The sequence below is a fragment of the Hemitrygon akajei genome, chromosome 27 (genome assembly GCF_048418815.1).
Source record: "Hemitrygon akajei chromosome 27, sHemAka1.3, whole genome shotgun sequence".
Lineage (NCBI taxonomy): Eukaryota > Metazoa > Chordata > Chondrichthyes > Myliobatiformes > Dasyatidae > Hemitrygon > Hemitrygon akajei.
In genome coordinates this window covers 32,265,938-32,289,684 of record NC_133150.1, presented here as the reverse complement: position 1 = coordinate 32,289,684, position 23,747 = coordinate 32,265,938, and the positions used below count along the sequence as shown (strand labels likewise).

Genomic DNA, 23,747 nt, shown 5'->3' with positions numbered 1-23,747 from the left:
CATTAACAAGCAAGTGTAATGCAACCAAAAGCATATAATAACAAATAAAATTAACTGAATAATCTTACTTATTAATTAACTTTATAATACCCTGTAGGTCATCCTTTCTGCACATAAGAGACTGGAGGATATAAAGTGAAAATACACCATAGTTTTCTGATGTTGGGAAACAATAATCTATGGAAGGAGACTATTTAAATTCAGAGCACAGACTTACATGGATCAAATTACTTGAAGATTTGTAGGAAAAGTATGCAGGAAAGATAAAACTGAGAGACACTAGAGAGTCTTTAAAATCTTCTAACCTTCTAACCTCCAATTGGAAAATGTCTTCTCTGGATTTATTTTCCATTCCAATGAAACGTACAATTTGCGATGCCACTTTCGGGTAGAGTAAAGGAAGATCCCACTAAGCATGATTGGTTTAAATAATGAAAATAGAGCAAAAGTTGTTTCTATTCACAGATGTTTGAGGGCCAGGAGTCATATATTTAAAGTGAGGGATTATTAACATGGGTAGATGTAAGGAAAACTGTTTTACACAGAGAGAAACCCAATTAATTTTTGGGCCTTAAAAAAGGCACAAGACTGAATAGTCTTTAGGGTTACGAGGAAAGAGCAGGCAAAGGGGACTGACAAGATTGCTTTGCTGGGAGTCAACTTAAAATCGATGGAGTGAACAGCCTCCTTGTGACCTGTACATAGTTCTCTGATTCTGTGGCGTCACCAATTACCGGCTAGGATTTTTTGTGAAATGATGAGGGAGATGTAAAGTAACTGAAGGAAATCAAAGAGGGAGAGCTGGGAGAGATCCAGGCTGTACTTTTACTTAAAGGGCTGTGTTTGGAGAACAGAGGACAATGCTAGAGAAGAAGGAATTGTTATCGATGTCAGTGGGCATTGAGCCATGGAGAAGTAGTTGAGTGACAGGTTATTGCACACTCTATGGATCTAGGCCAGATTTAGCCCTTATTTGAACAGGTCATGTGTACTAAAGCCGGGATTGGTTTTCAAACTTCTTAGTCATTAGAAAGTTCAGCACAGAGGAAACTTTCCCTTTATATTTCCCCCACTAATCCTGAGTTGGTGTCCCTTTGTTACTAATTCATGAACCAGAGCAAATAATCATATTATTATGTTACCATAGCTTATCCATCTAAAGGAATGGATTTTTAAGAGGGGTTTAATAAAGAAACTGTTCCTAGTGGCCCGAGGATCAATAACCTGATGACACAAATTAAAGATAATCTCCAAAAGAACCCAAGGGGAAATGAAGAGAATTCTTTCAATGTAATGTTATGATCTGGCGTGTTCTGCCTGAGAATGTAAATTTAAAAGGTGCATTGGATATAAATGCAAAAGGTAAACTTTTTCAGGGCCTTGCATGTGGGGCTATTAGATCGTTCTTTCAGAGTCAACCCAGCGCTGTCTGACAAAATGAATAATGTATTTATCCTCTCAAATTTTTTATTAAGTCTTAATGTTCATCCCTTAACCATAACTTTATGCACAGAAGTGATTTGGGGAAAATATCTTTGCTGTATTTTTACGTGATAGTGTTTGCGTATGTAAAATTAAGACAACACAAGGGTAGAAGGTGGAAACTAAGCTTTGATCAAATAATAAGCTATGAAACTTCCTGAGCAATCGCTAAGCTGCTCACTCCCACTGTGCTGTTAGATTCCAGCCATGAATAGGGAGCTAAGTACAAAGTGGAAGACTTAAAGCGAAGTCAGGCAAGACAGAGTTCACCTCATTTTAAAATGAAATCCAGCAATGGAATGGTTAGTTCACTTTTAGCAGAGGAATATAGAAAGTAGTTAGGAGTATAGTTATCTATGTATGTCAAACAACTATTGTGCTAGAGAAATCAGGACATTCAGGTATTTTTAATTAAAGGAAGGTTTTATTGGTAAAGTAAGTTTGATAATTTGTTGCCATACATTTTAACTTTCCAGGTGACACAACTATGCAGCAATTTATTACTAGTATTTTAAGTATTTTCTTAGTCCACTTTTAAAATATTGAAGATTTACACATACAAAAGTTTGAAGGTAGAAATAAGATCGTGTTTTTAGAGCCTGCATTGTGTGATGAGATCGCTAGGTTCCGGGAATTATAGGCACATCATCACACATAGGTCTGAAGGGCTGATAACAGCACTAGTCAAACCAGACAACTAATGAACCAGAGAATTTATCAGTTCTAGGTATAATGTACTGAATGTCAACTGATGTTTTGTAATATTTTATACATTGTAATCTTGCTTTTAAACACTTGTGACTCCTGCTTGAAGATAACTGTATCTGTTCTACAGATTACAGTGTTGGCGTCATAAAATCAGATTCTCTAAAGATCTAAATAAGAGGATCAGAGTACTTGCACCTCAATCAGAAAATCTACACCAGTAGATAAGAGCGCGTGTGCTCCCAGATCAGGGCACCAGCGCCTTTACATCAGGGCACTGGAGCCCTTAGATCAGACCATCTGAACCCCAAGCTTAGAACATCTTCCCTAGACCAGAGAGTGTGCAGCACCGTATCTCGGTCACCACACGCCAAATTCTGAGCATGTACTCAGGACACCAGCGTTTCTAGATTAGTGCATCTGAACCTTCAATTCAGGGCATTTCAAACCCGAGTTCGGAACACTTCTTTGCCTAAATCAGGTCACCTATTTCCTGTGCTCCTACCCAGCTAGGTAAAAGGATTTTCTCCTCTAGATCAGAACTATCTGCACTCCGGCTGAAGGCACCTGCAACCCAAGGTCAAAGTACTTCCAGCGGCCAATCAGAACACCACTCGGGTGCGCGGTCATGCAGTCAGTAGAGCCGCTGCCTTGTAGTGCTAGAGACTCAGATTTGATCCTGGCTTTTGGTGCTGCCCGTGTGGAGTTTGCATATTTTCCCTGTGACTCTGTGGGGGTTTTCTCTACTGTCTCTGGTTTCTGTTTGCTGCCCATAGACAAATGAAATGGTTCAAAGTTCAAAAGTTCAAAGAAATGTATGATCAAAGTTCATATATGCCACCATATACTCTCCTGAGATTAATTTTCTTGTGGGCATTCACAGTGAAGACAAAGAAACATTAAAAAATCAATGAAAAACTGCTCACAGCAGACAGGCAGACAGACATTGAAAAGACAACAAATTGTGCAAATACAGGAACAAAAATGATGATAATAAATCCATAAATAATACATATCAAGAACATGCATTTTAGAATACTTGAAATTGAGTCCATAGGTTGTAGAAACAATTCATGATTAGGCTGAGTGAATTTACTCCCTCTGGTTCAAGAGCCTGATGGTTGAGGGATAATAACTGGTTTTGAACTTGGTGGTGTGGACCTGTGGCTTCTGAACCTCCCAACAAGCTCACATTTTATTGCCCCCACCTCACCATGTCCCTTTGGTTCTATCATTTGCATTCCCAGATCGGAACCTCTGTACCATAGATCAGGTGTTTCTTCCCTATCCCACCTCGCCCAACGCTAAATCTAAACAATCCGTAACTTAAAACAGAACATCTTCTTCCATATTAGACTGTCGATTCTTCGAGATCAACAAAGCTGCACAACTGCTTCAGTGCTTGTCCCTTCCTAGATACAAGGAGTTGTCCCACTAGATCAGACCATGATCTCCCCACAATGCACCTGCATGACTAGGCTCACCTGAGGTCCTCACCTAGATACAGGAGTTGTCCCACTAGATCAGGACTTGATCTCCTCACAATGCACCCGCACTACTACGCTCTGATGAGGTCCTCACCTAGATACAGGAGGTGTTCCATTAAACCAGAACTTGATCTCCTCACAATGCACCCACACCACTGGGCTCAGATGAGGTCCTCACCTGGATACAAGGAGTTATCTCACTAGATCAGAACAGGAGCACCCCACAGTGCATCTGCACCATCTGATGAGGTCCTCACCTAGATCAGAGCAACTACACTGCTGAATCTGAGCATCTGAGCCCACAGCCCAGAGTATCTGCACCCCCGTGATTCCTACAGTCCCCCTCCTCTAGAACTGTGAACCTGCACCCAGATCAGAGGGGCTGGGGTCTGCTTCCCTGCTTCACATTATCTGATCCCCTGGATCGGACCATCGCCACTCCTAGATCAAAGTTCTTAATCCTTTTCCATCAGTGCAACTTCGTCCTTCAGCCAGAAGATCTACTCCACTGGTTCAAAGCACCAGCTCCACTCAATCATATCATTGTTTGCCCCACTGCCATCCATGCTAAGACCTGTGTGAATGCTCCTATCAGTTAGAGCATCTCAATCTAGCGCAATTGAGTTACTCTAACCGATGGAAGCATTCATTAGTTGAATGCTCCCATTCAATCTCTGATTAGTGTAATGCTACTACAGACAGTGACCCCGGTTTAATTCCACCACTATCTGCAAGGAGTTTCTACATTCTCCCCGTGACCACATGGATTTCCTCCGGGTGCTCCGTTTCCACCCTAATTCCAAAGATGCATGTGTTAGTAGGTTCATTGGTCACATTGATGTAATTAGATGCCTCAGGCTCTTTAGAGATAGCATGCTGTATCTCTAAAGATAACTAAAATAAAATAATCCTCTTTATAAGAGTTTCTACTACACAAGAACAAAAAGAGTGGTGTGTGGCCAAGTGGTTAAGGCGTTGGACTAGCGATCTGAAGGTCATGAGTTCGAGCCCCAGCCAAGGCAGCGTGTTGTGTCCTTGAGCAAGACACACTGCTCCAGTCCACCCAGCTGAAAATGGGTACCAGCAAAATGCTGGGGGTTAACCTCGCGATAGACTGGTGTCTTATCTGGGGGGGGTGGGGGAGTCTCGTACTCTCAGTTGCTTCATGCCACGGAAACCGATATAAGCACCGGCCTGATGAGACTATAAGGCTCAGGACAGACTTTAACTTTAACTCTAAGAACAAAAAAATATATATTTCCTTAGATTATAGGAGAATGAGGTGAACTTGTAGAGGTGTATAAAATCAAAGTGTATAAAAGGATGAACACACATGGATTTACCCCCAGTAAAGTGGAAAGTGGAACTAAAACCTAGTAAACTAGAAGGCATAGGTCTAAGGTGAGAGGTTAAAGATTTAAAAGTGAGGGGCAATTTCATGCAAAGGGCGGTGCATAATTGGAAAGAGCTGCCATTTAGGAGTTGAGGCAGGTACAGTGCAACACTTAAAAGATATTTGGATAAATACATGGAAGGGAGGGGTAAGAGGGAAATGGGCCAAATGCAGGTAAATACTGCCAGCTTGGTGGGCACCATGGTTGGCATGAATAAATTGGGCCAAAGAACCTTGAAGTCAGCAGCATTTTTCTGTCTTTAAATTTCTTCCCTAGAAAAAGGCACCCACACCCCAGATCAAGATATCGAAAGCATCAAAGAACGTAAACCTTTCGAGCAAAGTATCTGTAAATGTTGATCACAGAGCGTGCTCCCTTCAGTAAGAACACTCTAGATTAGATCATTGCTCCAACAGATCAGATTATCTATTCCCATGGATCAAAGCAGTGATACCCTTAGTAGTTGCATCCTAACATCAGGGCATTAGAACACAAAGTCTTCACCTGTAGGACAGAGAATCTGTACTCTGGATCAGAAAGTCTGGTTACAGATATCAGAGCATCTTCTCTCCTAGATGAGAACATTTGTTCCCCTTAGACTTTTGTCACTGCTCATCTAGCTTGATACAACTGTCTGCCTAGATCAGCTAATGTGTTTCTCTGTATCACAGTATCTGAACTTCTAGTGCCGAGCAATTGCAGCCTTAGATCAGAGTTTCTGCAAAATATGTATCCCGTCGATAAGACCACCGCTCCACAAGCTCTAAGTTTCTCCACTCCTTGATCGACCTGGAGACCCTCACAAGATCTCCTCAGCTTATCCCTGTATCAGAACATCAACTACACTTGATAGGAAGATGCGAACCCCTTAAAACAGAGAATCTTCTCCCTCAAATCCAAGAAATTACACCTTCACATCAGAGTAGCTGATTCCAAAGTTCACAGTGCATGCAGCCCTAGATCAGAATATTTGTATACTGACAGCAAGATATGTGCTCCTCAAGATGAAAGCATCTTCATCCTAACTCAGAGCATCTGTACATCAAGAGCAGTCCCTTCTCCATTATATCACAGTATCAGTGACACATGACCACATCATCTCCTCACCTAGCGTGAATCATTTTCATTGAGCCGTGCAGAATGGAAACAGGCACTTTGGTTCAACTGGTCCATGCTGACAAAGATTCCCATCTACACTAGTCCCATTTGCCCATGTTTGGCCAACATCCCCCTCAGCCTGGGGTTCATGGACACCTTGCTTAATGGTGTTAGTCCATGCACAAAAAAAGGTTGGGATCCCCTTCTCTAAACCTTTCCAATCTTTGTACCTGTCCACGTGTCTTTTTAAAAGTTGCTAATGTTGCCTCAACCATTTCCTCTGTTATCTCATTCCGTATGCTGAGCTCTGGCTGAAAAAGCTGGCCATATGGTTCTTATTAAATCTCTCAAGTCTCACCATAAGCCTTCTAGTTCATGATGCCCCAACCCTGGAAAAAAAAAGACCGTGCACACAAAAAGACTGGACATTTACATCATATTTACTTACGTCAGAATCTTTGCTCCCCGCCCCCCCCCCCACCCCGGGACACTTCCATCGGCAGACGAAAGAATCTGCACCCTAAAATCAGACAATGTCCTTGATCTGATAAAAGCATGTAAATGTGTGGATCAGAGCGCCCATTGGTTAGAGAACCCACTCATCTTTGTCAGATTGACTGATCTTCTACATTGAAGTGTTTGCTGTCTTCAAGAAGACCAACTGAACCTCTCGATCAAACCAAATGCTCGCATATATACGAGCAACAGCATCTCTGATTCAGAGCATCTTTGCCTCAAAGTCAGAGCGCATCATGTCATTAAATAGAATATCTGTCCTCATAAATTATAGCATCACAAATTACAAACATACTCTAAGGGAGTTGCACAGGGACCGTTTATAATCCGATGGACTCTCACAGTTGTCTGGACCATACCTCGTCCCACCCCGCTACTTGTAAAAACACCATCCCCTTCTCTCAATTCCTCCGTCTCCACCGCATCTGCTCTCAGGATGAGGCTTCCCTTCTTCCACCATCAGCGTTGCCCTCAACTGCATCTCTTCCATTTCACGCAAGTCTGCTCTTAACTCATCCTCCCGCCACACTACCAGGGATAGGGTTCCTCTTGTCCTCACCAACCACCCCACCAGCCTCCGCATCCAGCACGTCATTCTCTGAAACTTCCACCACCTCCAACTGGATCCCACCACCAAACACATCTTTCCCTCCCCACAACTTTCTGCTTTCTTCAGGGATCGCTCCCTAAGCAACTCCCATGTCTGTTTGTCCCTCCCCACAGATCTCCCTCCTGGCACTTATCCTTGCAAATGGAACAAGTGTGACACCTGCTCCCTCACCACCATTCACAGCTCCAAACAGCCCTTCCAGGTGAGACAACACTTCACCTGTGAGTTTGTGTTCAGTGCTCCCGGTGTGGTCTCTTGTATATTGGTGAGACCCGACGTAGATTGGGAGACCTCTTCGCCCAGCATCTACAGTCTGTCCGTCAGAAAAAGCAGGATCTCCTAGTGCCCACCCATTTTAATTACACTTCCCACTCCCATTTCGATATGTCCATCCATGGCCTCCTGCACTGTCGGGATAAGGCCACCCTTAGGTTGAGAAACAACACCTTATCTTCCATTTGGGTAGCCTCCAACATGTTGGCATGAACATCGATTTCTCAAATTTCCAGTAATGCCTCCCCTTCACTATTTCCCATCTCCTTTTCCTCTCTCATGTTATCTTCTTGTCTGCCCATCGCCTCCCTCTGGTGCTCCTCGCCACCCTTTTTTTCTTTCTTCAATAGCCTTCTGTCTTTTTCACCAATCAACTTCCTAGCTCTTTGCTTCATTTCTCCCCCTCTATGTTTCACCTATCGCCTGATGTTTCTCTCTCCCCTCCCCCCATCTTTCATATCTGCTCACTAGCTGTTTTCTCCAGTTCTGCTGAAGGGTTTTGGCCCAAAACATCGACTGTACTTTTTTCCATAGATGCTTCCTGGCCTGCTGAGTTCCTTCAGCATTTTGTGTGTGTTGCTGAAGATTGTTTAATGTCATTTCCTATACAGGAATGTAAGGAGAACAAAATATTTGGTCCTCTGAATCCGATGCAGCACAAAAAAAACACAAAAGGTGAAGAACACTATAAAATAATAAACAATAAATATAAATAAATATGATACCTTATGTACATAGATTAATTGTATGGCCATAAATTGATGCTCGGTTGTACGTAAGGTAGCAGACGTGAGATAATAAAGTAATGGTGGAGTTTGTGGGTAGAGGTGTTGATCAGTCTTGCTGCTTTGGGAAAGTAGCTGTTTTTGAGTCGGGTAGTCTGGGCATAGATGCTAAGTAGCCCCCTTCCATGATGGGAGTGGGAGAAACAATTGATTCCATTGCAAGGGATCTGGCATGCAAATGATGGGTGGATCTCCAATCAAGTTGTAGTTGTCTCATCCAATCACACCCCCACAAGGCTGGCCCTCCTGTTTTTACCACATACAAGATCAATGTGATTTGTTGGTTGTTGTATTTCATTTAAAAAATGTCATTCCAACAGGATTTATCTTTTTTTCCAGTGTAAGTTTTTGGTTAGATATCCGGAGGCTTCAGTTGAGTATCTTTAAAATGCCATTCAAATTCATTTTGTGGAATGACTGAAACAGCTGAACCAGTGCCTAATTCCATTTTAATTCATTTGCCGTTTACTTCTGGTGTAAGCCATATTGTTTATCTATTGCTAGTTTTCCTATTTTAAATCTCAAGCCTACTCAGTCCTGTGTCACTCTCATCATTATCAGATTTTTCATGAGGAGTGCGCAGATTACAATTTATTTTGAAGCTGCAACTTGAACTATTATGTTTTTCTTTTCTCTTAAATGTGCGGTTCAATTGCATCTCTAGCTGCTGTTTCCATTGATATAGCAATTTCAACTGGTCTTTTAAATGTAAGTTGTGCTTCTGTTTGGAAGCCAATTTTGACTGCTTCCTTGTAAGATTCCACAAACTAAATAATTTCTCACTGCATTAAGACCATATTTACCAAATTGCCAATGTTCAATCTCTACAATTCAGCCACGTACAATGAAATGGACTCCGCTTCCTTTTGATTCTGTTAGTGAAACCTAAAGCATTCTACAGTTACCAATGGTTTTGGTTCTAAATGTTCCTGCATCGCTTTCACGATATCAGCATAGCTCATTTCTGCTTGTTTCGTTGGAGCAGTTAAATTCTGAAGCTGTATGCTTTAAAACCCAATACATTCAAGAAACTTGGTATTTGTTTCTCTTTGGCTATTTCATTTGCTTCAAAATACTGTTCAATTAGATCACTATACATGAGTCAGTTATCCATTGGGCAACTGAACCGTCTATCTTTCTGATATAGCCAGCCATTTCTGCTCATTTTTTTGTCATTATCATCTGGTACTCAGTTTATGAACCCGTGAATTCTTCCATTTTCTGCCTTTTTTTAACTCAAGCATCTCTGCACGTGGTGTGCTTTGCTTTTATTTACGTGCCATTCCTCGCTGACTTTCAACAGGTTGGGTAGCCGTCTTGAGTTCATTTTAAAAATACTTCGTCACCACTGTTATGTTTTGTAACCTCAAAGCATTACACTTATCCAAAGGAAATCAAGAGAGCTGAGAGATGCAAGGCTTAAGTTAGTTCTTTAAGCGATGTGTGCATGTATCACATGGTATTGTGATGACGTATTTCAATTCACACAATCTGTGCATCTGTAGATTGTTGTGAATATGTTGTGCATTCAGAGATGTTCTTCTGCATCCATTGTTCTAGTGCTTGGTTACTTGAGCTACTAGAATCATAGAAAAATACAGCACAGAAACAGGCCCTTTGGCCCATCTATTCCATGCCAAACCCATTTAAACTGCCTACTCCCATCAACCTGCACCCAGCCCATAGTCCTCCATACCCCTACCTTCCATGTGGCTAGCCAAACTTCTCTTAAACATTGAAATCAAGATTGCATGCACCACCTCCACTGGCACCTCATTCCACACCCTCATGATCCTCTGAGTGGAGAAGTTTCCCCTCATGTTCCCCTTAAACTTTTCACTTTTTTCACCTTTCACCCTTAACCCATGACCTCTGGCTGTAGTCACACCCAACCTCAGCGGAAAAAACCTGCTTGTACTTACCGTATCATAATTTTGTACACCTCTATCAAATCTCCTCTCATTTCTAAGGAATAAAGTCCTAACCTTTTAATCTTTCCTTATAACTCAAGCTCTCTAGACTCGGAGGAGACTGAAAATCGGGCCAAGTGGTGGAATAGCAGATTGTGTATTGCTCACTCTTTCTCTGGGATTTCTATGTACTGATGAAGGAAACTTTCCTAAACTCAGTTGACAAATTTTATCCTATCTAGTCCTTTTACGGTATGGCAGTCCCAATCAATATGTGGAAAGTTAAAATCACCTATTATAATAAACTTATGTTTCTTGCTACTGTTTGCGATCTCAGTACAAATTTGTTTCTCTAAATCCCATTGGATGCTTTTTTTGTTTTTCGCACCATTCTCTGTAAACGCTGAGATACTCAAACCACTCTGTCTGATATCAACCATCATTCCACAGTCAAAGTCACTTAGATCACATTTCTTCTCCATTCTTATGTTTGGTCTGAACAATAACTGAAAATCTTGACCATAACTGCATTATTTTATGCATTGAGTTGCTGCCATTTTGAGGAAATAACAAGCAGGATAGAGAAAGAACAGTAAGTGGATTTTCAGGTCTTTGACAAGATACCGTGCATGAGGCTGCTAAACAATATAAGAGCCCTTAGTATTACAAGGCAGATACTAGCATGGATAGAAGATTGGCTAACTGGCAGGAGGCAAAGACTTTGAATAAAGGAAGCCTTTACTGGTTGGTTGCTGGCGACTAGTGAATATACAGTTTGGTAGAACGGACAAAGAAGTGACAGTTGGAATGTAGTGTAGGGAAGTGAATGGTCGTGCACCTTGGTAGAAGGGATAAAGACGTAGACTATTTTCTAATATTCAGAAACTATTGGCGCAAAGGGACTTGGGAGTCCTCATGCAGAATTCTCTTAAGGTTAATTTACAAGTTGAGACAGTGGTAGGGAAAGCAAATGCAAAGTTAGCATTCATCTCAAGGGGACTAGAATATAAAAGCAAGGTTGTAATGCTGAAGCTTTATAAGGCATTGGGCAGCTCACACCTGGAGTATTGTGAGCAGTTTCGGGCCCCTTTCATCCAAGAAAAGATGTGCTGGAATTGGAAAGGGTCCAGAGGAGATTCTCAAGAATTCTCCCAGGAATGTAACAGTTAATGTAAAAGAAGCATTTGATGGCTCTGGACCTGTACATGCTGGAGGTTAGAAGAATGAGGGCAGATCTCATTGAAACCTATCAAATTTTGAAAGGTTGGGATAGAGTGGATGTAGAGAGGATGTTTCCTACAGTAGGGAAGACTAGGACCAGAGGGCACTGCCTCAGAATAGAGGAGCATCCTTTTAGAACAGAGATGAGGAGACATTTCTTTAGCAAGGTGGTGGTGAATCTGTGGAATCCATTGCCAGAGACAATCTGAGGTTGCAAGGTTCTTGATTAGTCAGAGCATCAAATGTTATGGGAAGACAGCAGAAATATTGGGTTGAGGGGCACAATAAATGAGCCATGTTGGAATGATGGAGCAGACTTGATGGGCCAAATGACCTATTTCTGTTCCTATGTGTTATGGTCTTATGACATGGTCTTACACAATGACATCAAAGTAGTAACAAGACAACAGAATTTAGAATATAGTGTTGTAGTTATAAAGAAAACAAATAGACAAATAAAGTGCAAGGGCCATGACTGGTAGGTTTGAAGATCAAGAGTTCGTCTTTTAGCATTTAAAAGGTCCGTTTAAATACCTGATAACAGTAGCATAGAATCTGCCCTTTAGTTTGCTGATACATGCTCTCGGGCTTTTGTATCTTCTGTCTGACACGGGAGAAGAGAGATTGACCAAGGTGGGAAACATCCTTGATTATGTTCACTTCCTTCCTGAGACAGTGGGAAGTGTAGACAGAGTGAGTGAAGGGGAGGTTGGTTTGTACGATGGACTGGGCTACATTCACATCTCTCTGCAATTTCTTGTTGCCTTGGTATTCCAGGTTAAAATTGACAGTCAAGGTGTCATGGGGTATGGGGAGAGAGGGCGGCAAAATTTGGATTACCCTCGATGTTACTGAATGACAGAGGTGGATCAAAGAGTTGATTGGCCTGCATTTGGTCCTGTTTCTTATCTTCATGTGTTCTTATCTACACACCTAGATCAGAGCATCAGCCAGAAATTACTGGAACGCTGAAGAATTTGTGTTAGAATTATTGAGACCTACACTTCTATCTGCTTGATCGGTTCCATTCACGGCATCTGGCGTGTAACCTTTGTAATTTACTGGTTTTTATGATAAATTGGCACAAGTGCAAGAATTGGAGTCATTATGTTCACAGGACCACCGTGGGGAGCGTTTGGTATATCAAACAATTCCATCAGGGTTTGCAGGCTTTGAATGTAAAGCACCTTCTCAAGAGTGGCCCACATAGAGGCAACTGATCAATTCAAGTGTTAGATCAAAGATTTTACATCAGACAGAAATGCACTCAGCTCCAGATGTTGACTTTCTCATGTTCAAGTTTAAACACATGTTGCTTCAATTTGGAAAATGAGCTTTCAGAAAACATAAAAATGGGAGTCTGTGTGAATATTCAGAAATAGCCAACGAGTGCGCGAGGAAGAACAAAGCACGATATGAAAAAGAGTCTCTGCTCCCAGCAAACCTAGTCCTCCTACATGTGTCTCCATCCAGGGCTCTGCTCAGGCACTTTAATAGGTGACATAGGTTCTGGTTGGGAGATTCAAATGGCCAACAGCCAGCAATCCGTTTAGTTTATACCTGGCCCTGACTTTCTTTCCACACCATTAAATACATTGACAATTTGCTTTTGCGGAAAATTTATCGAACCTTACCATCTCAATTTTACAGTCCAGATCAATTACTTTCCATTAACAACACTTTCTAAAATGTCAACAGTATGGAGGAACCTTTACATCTGCAATCACTCCGATCGCTATCCCATTCCCAACCGTTCAACACAACATTAACTACAATCACCTCTTTAGATTTGATTAAAATCCTATTTGTACTTTCTCTTCATGTTACTTGGTTTCAGTCTTGAGTTCTTTAATTCTGCCCTCAAGTCACAATTAAATAAAAGTGAAGGGGAGAGTGTGAGGTTGATCTACTCTCAGTGGCCACTTTATTAGGTACACCTGCTCGTTAATGCAAATATCAAATCAGCCAATCATGTGGCAGCCACTCGATGCATTAAAGCATGCAGACATGGTCAAAAGGTTCAGTTGTTGTTCAGAGCAAATAACAGAATGGGTAAGAAATGTGATTTAAGTGACTTTGACCATGGAATGGTTGTCGGTGCCAGATGGGGTGATTTGAGTATCTCAGAAACTGCCAATCTCCTTGGACTTTCATGCTCAACTGTCTCTATAGTTTACAGAGAATGGTGCAAAAAAGCAAATAAAGATGTCCAGTGAGCAGCATACCTGTGGGTGAAAAAATGGCGTGTTAATGAGAGAGGTTGGAGGAGAATGGCCAGATTGGTTCAAGCTGACAGAATGACAGCAGAAACTCAAATAACCACGCATTATGACAGTGGTGTGCAGAAAACCATCTCTGAATGCACAAGTCAAACTTTGGAATGGATGGGCTACAGCAGCAGACCATGAGCTGCCTAATAAGATGACCACTGAGTGTATGTAAAAGAAGAATGGTTTTGAAATTTGTTCTTGAATCTGGAGCAGACTGCTGGTGGAATATTTCTTAGCTTGTGCATGCACCAGTTTTCCATTTGTAATAGCACTTAAAGGCAGCACAATAGCATAACAGTTAGTGTAACACTTTACAGTGCCAGTGCTTGGGTTTCAATTCTCACCCCTCTCTGTAAGGAGTTCTCCCCATGACTATGTAGGTTTCCTTTGGGTGCTCCGGTTTCCTCCCACATTCTGAAGATGTGCAGATCAGGATTGGTAAGTTGTGGGCATGCTATGTTGGCACTACAAGCATGGCAACAGATGCGGACGGACCCCAGCACATCCTCAGACTGTGTTAGTCGTTGACTTAAATGATGCATTTCACTGTATGTTTCAATGTTTCGATGTACGTGTGACAAAGAAAGCTAGTCTTTGTTTTATCTTTCTTTAGTTAATTAAAACAGAACATATGCATGATACTTAGACATAGAAACATATTAAATAGAGGCAAGAACAGGAAATTCAGCCCTTCTGACCTCTACCATTTTTTAGTATTATTGTGGCTAATTTCATGCCACATTCTGGTTCTCACTCCACACCCCTTAATGCCTTTTATGTCCAGAAATTTATCAATTTCCTTCTTAAATATATTCAGTGACTTGATTTCCATCACCTTCCATTAGGGAGAAAAATCCATATTGAAGAACTTTCTATCCATCTTGAGTTAAAGATTTCTAGTTCTAGATGCCCAGTTAGGGGAGACATCATCCCCCCCATCTAGCATGGCAATCTCTGTTACAATGGTGTTCTTCCCCGTGAGATCTTTTCTCCCATTCTTCAAAATTCTAGTGATTACAGGCATTGTTGATCTTATCATTCCTCACATGACAATCCCGTCAATCCAGGAATCAATCAGGTGAACAATCATTTCTCTCCCTCTATGGCAGAGGTTCTTAACCTGGAGTCCATGAACACCTAGAGGGCCTGTGAATAGATTCTAAGGGGTCCGCAAACTTCCATGGTTTTTCTGTATTTCCACAAACTTGGATGGGAAAATAATTACATCTTTATTTTCACTAACCTCTAAGTGAAATTTTGAATTTTCTTCCATTATAAATGTAGTTAACAAACCACAGAAGCATTAGCAGTACCTGTGACTTTGTCAGCAATAGAAACCACACATACTTTCATATCACATTACAGTTCAAAGGTTTAAAGCTTCATTTCAATATCAAAGTATTTACAGAATACATCTCGGAGATTCGTCTTCTCCAGATAGCCATCAAATACAGAAAAACCATGGAAGTTGGTGAAAGAAAGGACATCAACCCCACCCCCCACATCAAAAAGAAAAAGAAACAAAACTAGCAAACCCCAAACCCCCAAACCTCCCACACAAGCAAAAACGGCAACAGTTGTTACAAATATCTCAAAATATCGCTTACGACATGCTCAAGACTACTTCAAAATTATGGTAGTTATTAGTCACGTCGCTAGATTAAACTCATCACAATCTCTGTCTGCAGACGCTCGTGCGATGTAGCTGGCCAACTGTCAGGCAGCCCTGTAATTGAACGTCCGACATGACGTGTGTGTCACTTTGTTAAAGACCACCCCACAGTTTAAGGTTCTTGTTCAAGCGAAGCAACAACAGCCTCCACACTGATATGGCTTTAAAAGATCAATTTTTATTTTAACTTACCTATATTTTAAGTGTATAGTCTTGCTCTTTAATTTGTTAATAAAGAAGCATATACTGTATATGACTATCACAAATTAGTTAAAAATATTTTGATAACTGTATTTCAACATAATTGGTTTCTTTTGTAACCCTGGGTATTTTACTTTATGTATTTAAATTCATTATTTTGAAGTTGGACTGCCGAAGGGTTCCAAGGCATAAAAATGGTTAAGAACCCCTACACGATGGCAAGTATGTCCTTCTTAAGTGAGGAGGTCAATACTGCACAATATACTTCAAGCATGGTCTTATCGAAATCCAGAATAATTGTAGTCAGTCTCCCTTATTCATTTACTCTTGTAAATGTACAGTATATTAACCATTCAATGTATTGAGACCCTTATGATGAAGGGTATTCAGCCCACCACATTGGCTCTGTTTCTCTTCCAACAGATGCATCCTGACCCACTGAGCATTTCCAGCCTTTTCTGGTTTATTGTATCCACTATGTCATTTGCCTTCTTAACTTTCTTCTGCAAATTCATGTTTCCTTTCATGACTGGTATAGGACACTCGGATTCCTTTATACCTGCCACCATTTAAGTAATATTCTGCCTGTTTATACTTCCTGCCAAAGTGAGGAATTTCAAGTTTATGTATCTTATACCGCATTAGTCAAGTGTTTACCCATTCACTCAAGTTCAAGATTAATTGTTATTCAACCATACATGAATATGCCGGCTGGTGGTGTAGTGGCATCCTCACCGGACTTCTGGGTCCTGGGTGGTCCTGGGTTCGAATCCGGCCGTCTCCTTGCACGCTTTCTATCCTGCTGGGTTGAGCCCAAGCTAGCAACTCGGCCTCATCAAAAACAGACAAGCTTGCTGCCTGAGGTGCCACAAGGCGTGGGAAGGAACAAAACACATGAATACCCATGAATACAGCCAAATGAAACAGCATTTGTACAGACCAAAGGTGCAAAACACAGTACCAACAGTCAGACATAACATAAGGCACATATAGCACATATAAGAGAGCAGAAAACATACAGAGCAGAAAAAAAAGTTGTCTAAATCACTTTGAAGGCCCCAATCCTATGTGCATTAACTCTTAACGTGGGCCCTTTGAAAATGTAAAAACACCATTTCCATTGTTTTTTCTGTATCTGTTCTTTCAGTTACACCCTCAGAAATCACCAGCAGGTAGTATTGCATAAATCCATATCAATTTTGTCTAACCCATTTGATATTTGCTTGGTATTAGGCTCCTGAACCACCCCTACATAGAAATGCTTCCACAACACATGGACTCACTTTCACAGACTCTACAAATCATGTTCTCAATATTTTTTTTTTTTGTAGTTGCACAATTTGTTGTCTTTAGCAGATTGGCTGTTTGTCCATCTTCATCTGTGTGCAGTTTTTCAATTGATTCTATTGTGTTTCTTTGTATTTACTGGTAATGCTCACAAGAAAATGAATCTCAAGGTAGTATATGGTGACATATATGTACTTTGATAATAAATTTACTCTAAACTTTGATCACAACCTTTAAAATAGACATTATAATTTTCCTTACAACTGATGTCGAGGTAACCATTTTCTTTTTTCCTGATCTCTTCTCACTATTCACAATACTACATTGCTGGATATACAATTTAGAATATGTCATCTGAAATTAATAGAGCCCCTTGGCCTTGCTCTTGAATCAGATCATCAAGATTTCATTGGAATTCACTACTGTAAGAAATAATTTCTTCATACCAACCTCAAAGCATCCAATTTGAAACATCTCAGAGTGGCACAGTAGCGTAGTGGTTAGGTTAACACTTTACAGCACTTGTTGTAGGATGGAGGTTCAATTCCCATTGCTGTCTATAAAGAGTTCAGACATTCTCCCTGCAACCGTGTTGGTTTCCACTGGGTGCTCCGGGTTTCCTCTCACATCCCAAAGATGTACGAGTTCAGGTTAGTAAGTTGCGAACATGCTATGTTAACGCCGGAAGCATGGCGGGACTTGCGGGCTGCCCCCAGCACATTCTTGGTGCAAACGATGCATCTTCTGTAAGTTTCGATGCTTTGATGTACATGTGACAGATCAAGCTAATCTTCCACCTTTATCCGGTTTCATCACCCTTCTGAACTCACGCAATCTATCCTCAAACTTTGTATCTTTCTTTTGAAGCTCCAAAGTCCATATATCCCTCACAAAGAGCTTTCATTGTTAAAACTGAGCCCAGTCCTCCAGGTTCATTCTGCCCCATGAAAATGTTCTAATATTAAACTCAATGGTAAATCCTTCTTTCTTACCTGGTTTCTATTAGGTAAAACTGTGAAGACTGGAGATGCGCTATCTTTAGGAGCAGCAGTTCCCAGTCTTTTTTATGCCATGGGTCCCTACCATTAACCAAGGGGTCCATGGGCCCCAGATTGGGAACCCCTGTTTAGGGGGTATGATTAGGAAGAATGTCAATGTGAAAGTGTTGACATAATTAAATGAACAATTTATGAGATACAAAAGGATATTTGAAATGGAGATACTGTAGATATAATAATCAAATAGTAGGTGAATGAGGGGGGATTAGTTATGGGAGACGTAGCCTTTCTTGATCCTCCAATGTCATATACTTTCGTGTTCTGATTACATTTAGATCCCAGAGAAATGTTTTGCTAAGTACTATTCAGCCTTGACTAATTGCCAATGATGTTCCTGTGGATTGATGTTTAACAGAAAGTTTGCCATCCATATCAATGTTCAGTTATGCCCATACTGAAGAGCTTATGAAGTGTGGATACTGCAGGTCTACAGCACGGTATATTAACTTCAATGTTCTCTGCCTGTTTCTGTATCAGTAAATAAGACTCTTGCTCGGAATTACGGGGACTCAAGTATCCCCTCTCGAAAACTGGAGACAAATCCTGACCAACGGCAGTAACAAATGAGTTGCCTTTTTCAGTAATTAAACAGCTATCACATCTGTCCTCTCAGGTGAGAGTAAATCATCCCACAGAACTATTTCAAAGAAGGACAGTCCAGTTATCTATGGTGTTGTATCCCTCGGCTAAATTTAGTAGAGTAAATGGTCTGGTCATTATCAAGTTGCTGCTTGTGGACACTTGCAGTGCCAAATCAGTACCACACTTCCCTACATAACAATAGCGACTATTTAACTGGCTATTACCTCAACACGGGCTGCATACTGAGCCCATTGCTCTCACGTGGCTGCTGGGCCAAACACCCAAGCTAACACATTGTCAAGTTCACCAATGACGTGACGGTGGTGGGACCCATCACCAACAATGTTGAGACAGCCCACATACAGATGAGTTGGAAGAGCTTGTGGCCTGGTGTCAGGAAAATAACCTCTTCCTTAATGTCAACATGACAAAGCAGATAGTTATGGACTTCAGGAGAAGTCACACTGCCGTTTACATCTGGGCGACAGCAGTTTCAAACTCCTTGGAGTGCACATCATGCATAATCGCTCATAGTCCCTGAACACAGTCAAGAAGGCTCACCACACCTCTACTTTCTGATGAAGCTGAAGAGAGCTGGAGTTTGCACATCCATACTCACGTCATTCTACAGGTGCATACTAGAGTGCACCCCGACATGCTCGTCGCTGCTTGGTATGGAAACTGCACTGTGGCAGACAGGAAGGCTCGACAATGGGCAGTCAAAACTGTCCAATGCATCACAGGCAATGACCTACCTACCATCAAGGACATATGTACAGAAAGGTGCTGGAAAAGAGCCAGTAACATCATGAAGGATCCCACCCACCCTGTTCATGGACTGTTTCTTCCACTCACACCAAGGCCATCAGACTCAAGAACAGTTACTTTTCCCAAGCACTAAGAATAATCAACACCTCCACCCATTAACTCCACCATGACTTTATTATTTCCCACCGTTTTATCAATTCCTAGGAACTTTCGCGCTATTCTAGTGGTGGCTGGTATTGCAGTTTTCTGAAGATTTCCACAAATAATGCTGTGTAAGCCTAATCATTTAAAGCAATTGTGCAGTGACTTTGGGGTGATACCTGTTGTAGATATTACCAATGGGTCAGTCTATATACCCTGTTCATGTCCCATAGTCATTCCATTTCCTCTTTTAACAGCATATTTCTAGTGCTTTTGGCAAACGCATAATTCTCTGAAACTTCCACCACCTCCAACTGGATCCCACCACTAAACACATCTTTCCTTTCCTCCACCTCCCCTTCCCCCACTTTCTGCTTTCCACGGGGATCACTCCCTATGCGACTCCCTTGTCCATTCGTCCCTCCCTACAGATCTCCCTCCTGGCACTTATCCTTGCAGGCGGAACAAGTGCTACACCTCCTCCTTCACTACCATTTACAGCCCCAAACAGTGAGACTTCACCTCTGAGTCTGTTGGGATCATATACTGTGTTCGCTGCTCCCAGTGCGGCCTCCTGTATATCGGTGATACCCAACGAAGATTGGGGGACCGCTTCGCCATGCATCACAGCAGCATCTCCTGGTGACCACCCATTTTAATTCCACTTCTCATTCCTATTCCGATATGTCCTTCCATGGCCCCCTCCACTGTCGGGATAAGGCCACCCTTAGGTTGGAGGAACGACACCTTATATTTCATTTGGAAAGCCTCCAATCTGATGGCATGACCATCGATTCCTCAAACTTCCAGTAATACCCCCCCCTCCTTCACCATTTCCTATCCCCTTGTCCCTCTCTCATGTTATCTCCTTGCCTGCCCATCACTTCCCTCTAGTGCTCTCCCACCACCCCACTTTTTTCTTTCTTCCATGGCCTTCTGTCTCTTTCACCAATCAACTTCCTAGTTCTCTACTTCATCCCTCCCCCTCCCAAGTTTCACCGATCACCTAGCGTTTCTCTCTCCCTTCCCCCCACCTTTCAAAATTACACCTCAGCTTTTTTTCTCCAGTCCTGCCAAAGGGTTTTGGTCTGAAACTTCGACAGTATTTTTTTCCCATAGATGCTGCGTAGCCTGCTGAGTTCCTCCAGCATTTTGTGTGTGTTGTTCAGATTTCCAACATCCGCAGATCTCCTCTTGCTGTCTATCTATTTTATTGATTTCTGAATGTTGTGTGTGCTTGGAATGGCTATATCGTAAGTTCTTTACTGTTTATCCTTTAATATTTTATCTGGATGATTATTATGGATTGTCCTAACTGTAGTAATAGATCGGCCATAATATAATTTGTAGGCCTCTGACTGTAAAACTAGATCAGGCTTCTATTTATAGTAAGGTGTGGTGTCTTTTATGAGTTTGTATTTTAAAGCAACATCTTGGAGGATGATCTTCGCCACTTGATTGTGCCTGTGTACGTAAACAGATTGAGTTAAACTGCTGCAGGATCCTGTAATGTGTTGGATTGTTTCTGGTTTCTTCTGGCATTTCCTGTATTTATGGTCTTGAATTTGTTGGTCTTTTATTTTGTGTTAGCCACCTGGTCCTGCATTGTCACCTCTGTTCCTGCGAAGAGGTCTCCAACTCTGAGCCAGTCATTCGATGCGTCCTTGTCGACATCTAGTCTGCTCAGATCGTGGAGATGTCTTCCATGGAGGGCCATGTTGTTCCATTGGTTAACTTTTTCTTCTTTGGTGATATATCCTTCACTAAAATTCTTTTCGGGGTTGTGCTTTCATTTTAGTTTAGTGCTCTGTACTTCTTATCAGAATTCCAAATGCTTGCATGAAGTGCTGAATCCTGTTTTAGTTGATGAAAATATATCCTTAAAAGTTTTGTGTTGTATAGATTTATTATTATTACTACTATTGTTTTTATTTGCACAGCTTGTTTTCTTTTGCAAATTGGTTGTCAGTCTTTGTTGTTTTTCACTGAATGCCTGCAAGAAAATGAATCTTGGGCAGTGTATGGAGACATATACATACCTTGATAATAAAGTTACTTTGAATTTTGAATAATAAACTTGTACCATACCAATACCAGCTCCTCTATTTATAATAGAAATTCTGCAAAAGGGCTGGTTAGGAGTAACAGTAGTAGTGTGATACCAGTGCAATATAGCGTCTACCTCATTAAGACCTGCCCTCTAACGATCTAATCTTCACTGTCGTTTTCCAGGATCTCTGGGCACGGCTGGGCGAGTGTGCAACAAGTCCTCCCGTGGCACGGACGGTTGTGAGGTGATGTGCTGCGGCCGGGGCTACGACACGACGCGGGTCGCGCGCGTTACCAAGTGCGAGTGCAAGTTCCACTGGTGCTGCGCAGTCAAGTGCAAGGAGTGCCAAGAGACAGTTGACTTCCACACCTGCAAAGCACCGAAACGCGCCGAGTGGCTGGATCAGACTTGATGGCGGCGAGCAGCGCCGCCTCAACTGTGCGTGGAAGCGCGTGGCGTTTTGGGAGTTGTAGTTTAGCTGCATGGCTTGTCATTTTTTTCATTACAGTAATACTCTGCAAAGCACCAAAGTGGACTACACCTCCCAGGGGACCATTTTGAAACCATTGGACACGTTCAGTAAATCACCGCATATTCCTTATGAATGGGGGGAATGGCAGTCTAAGAGTAAATCCGATACAATTTGCGATACTATTTTAAGCGGAACGGTGCAACTGCCATTGAATGAGAGACTTTATAAAGTGAAGACCGTGGCCTCTATAGCTGTCGTAATGAGGACCGCCCTGTAGCATCCGCTGCATGCGACTAATATCTCCAGTCCGGTATTTCTTATTTTTTATTATTGGTATGTCAATGCCTTATTATTAAGTGGACAAGCTGCTGACTGCTCCTTAAGATTATTCAGAGGGATGTGAAGCTGTACCAGAAAACAAGGGCCTGCACTTTCTAAAGGCAGTTGTATAACTGTATTAACAAGACAACCTGCACTATGGACTTTAGCTACGTGGGGATAGCAGAGAGTGGGTGTGAGAGACAGCGGGAGAGAAAGAGACTTGCTGGGATATGACTATCTGTTGATTTGAATTCACGTCAGGAGCTACAGCCTTCAACTGTAAAGGGATGCCTGTGAAGACATTAGGGAATGAGGTTCAGCTCCGGCTTACTGCTGTTGGTTTCAATAGTGCAAACTCACCTGTACTTTTTTATGGTTAAATATTTTATAAAATATTGTTATAATTCTTACACTGCTACTGGTATGTTAATGTTTGGCAGACTTCAAGTGCTGTTTCTGCAGTCTAAGTTGATGCAAAAACTTGCATAATACACTGTACTGTACATTTCAATCACCCCACCTAAGTATCTTGTTTGTAATTCCACCAAGAAATGTTTTTTTCTAATTAAAATGAGAGAAAAAAATTGGGATGGACCCCCTGTTCTGATTATTTAAAATTCTGTGAGCCCTTGTAGGTTAGTCAAGGGAATGAACTTTAATACCAAGTGAGCCACATGAATGAAATAACAGAAGACATTTTCACAGAATGACTGTTGAAAACCTGAAACCTTCTCCCCCAGTGGTAGCCCGTAACCATCTGGCTGGAGTGATGGATCAGGAAGAAGATGCTAACTTCATTCCCACCAAAAAAAAACCCCTAATACTGTGCAAGACCTGGACTTTCAGAGAATGGCTGGAAGTACACAGGATTATTATTATTATTATTATTATTATTATTATTATTAATATCTAATCATTTTCATTTTCAAAGCTGGTTTCTCATAAAGAGGTCAGCAAGTACCATGAACTTGCCTCAAACATTGCTGTTGTCTGTTTCTTTCTTGCATTTCTGTGTAAATTTCAAGTTTGGTGCTTTATTGTGTATTTTTTTTATATGTTGTGTGCCATACTCTACCAGAACCTCGGTGACCACTTTTTTTTTCAAGTTGGTTGTCTTGGAGGGAAGATTCTGTGAGTGGTCCCCCAACTCCTTCTCACAGCACTGTTGTTTTTTTTTACGAGGGCGAGTTGCAAGCTCAACACTCAACCTGGCATGGATGGGAAGTGTGTCCGACTGGATTCAAACTCAGGAATCTTCGCTTCGGAGTCTGGCACTGATGTCACTGCGCCACCAGCCGGCCCATTATTATGTATATATTCTGTATAAAGATGGAGCTGCATATTTAATGGGTTCTGTCTTTGGGTGAAGCATCTAAAGGAGATCTTGGGGTGAAATGGTTTAATTAAAGGATTCTGAATTGGAATAATACTCTTCTCTGTTAGT

The 23,747-nt window shown here is 41.6% G+C and overlaps 1 protein-coding gene across 2 annotated transcripts in view; it reads left to right on the top strand.

Annotated features, from left to right (window-relative positions):
• Positions 1-23,124, top strand: part of wnt2bb (wingless-type MMTV integration site family, member 2Bb) — a 103,269-nt gene extending 80,145 nt beyond the window's left edge. For both annotated transcript variants that reach the window (XM_073030583.1, XM_073030581.1), the window contains one exon: positions 21,693-23,124. In XM_073030583.1, the coding sequence (XP_072886684.1) occupies positions 21,693-21,922 (230 nt within the window). In that variant the 3' untranslated portion in view covers positions 21,923-23,124. The remainder of the gene's footprint in view (positions 1-21,692) is intronic.
• Positions 23,125-23,747: the final 623 nt, after the last annotated feature.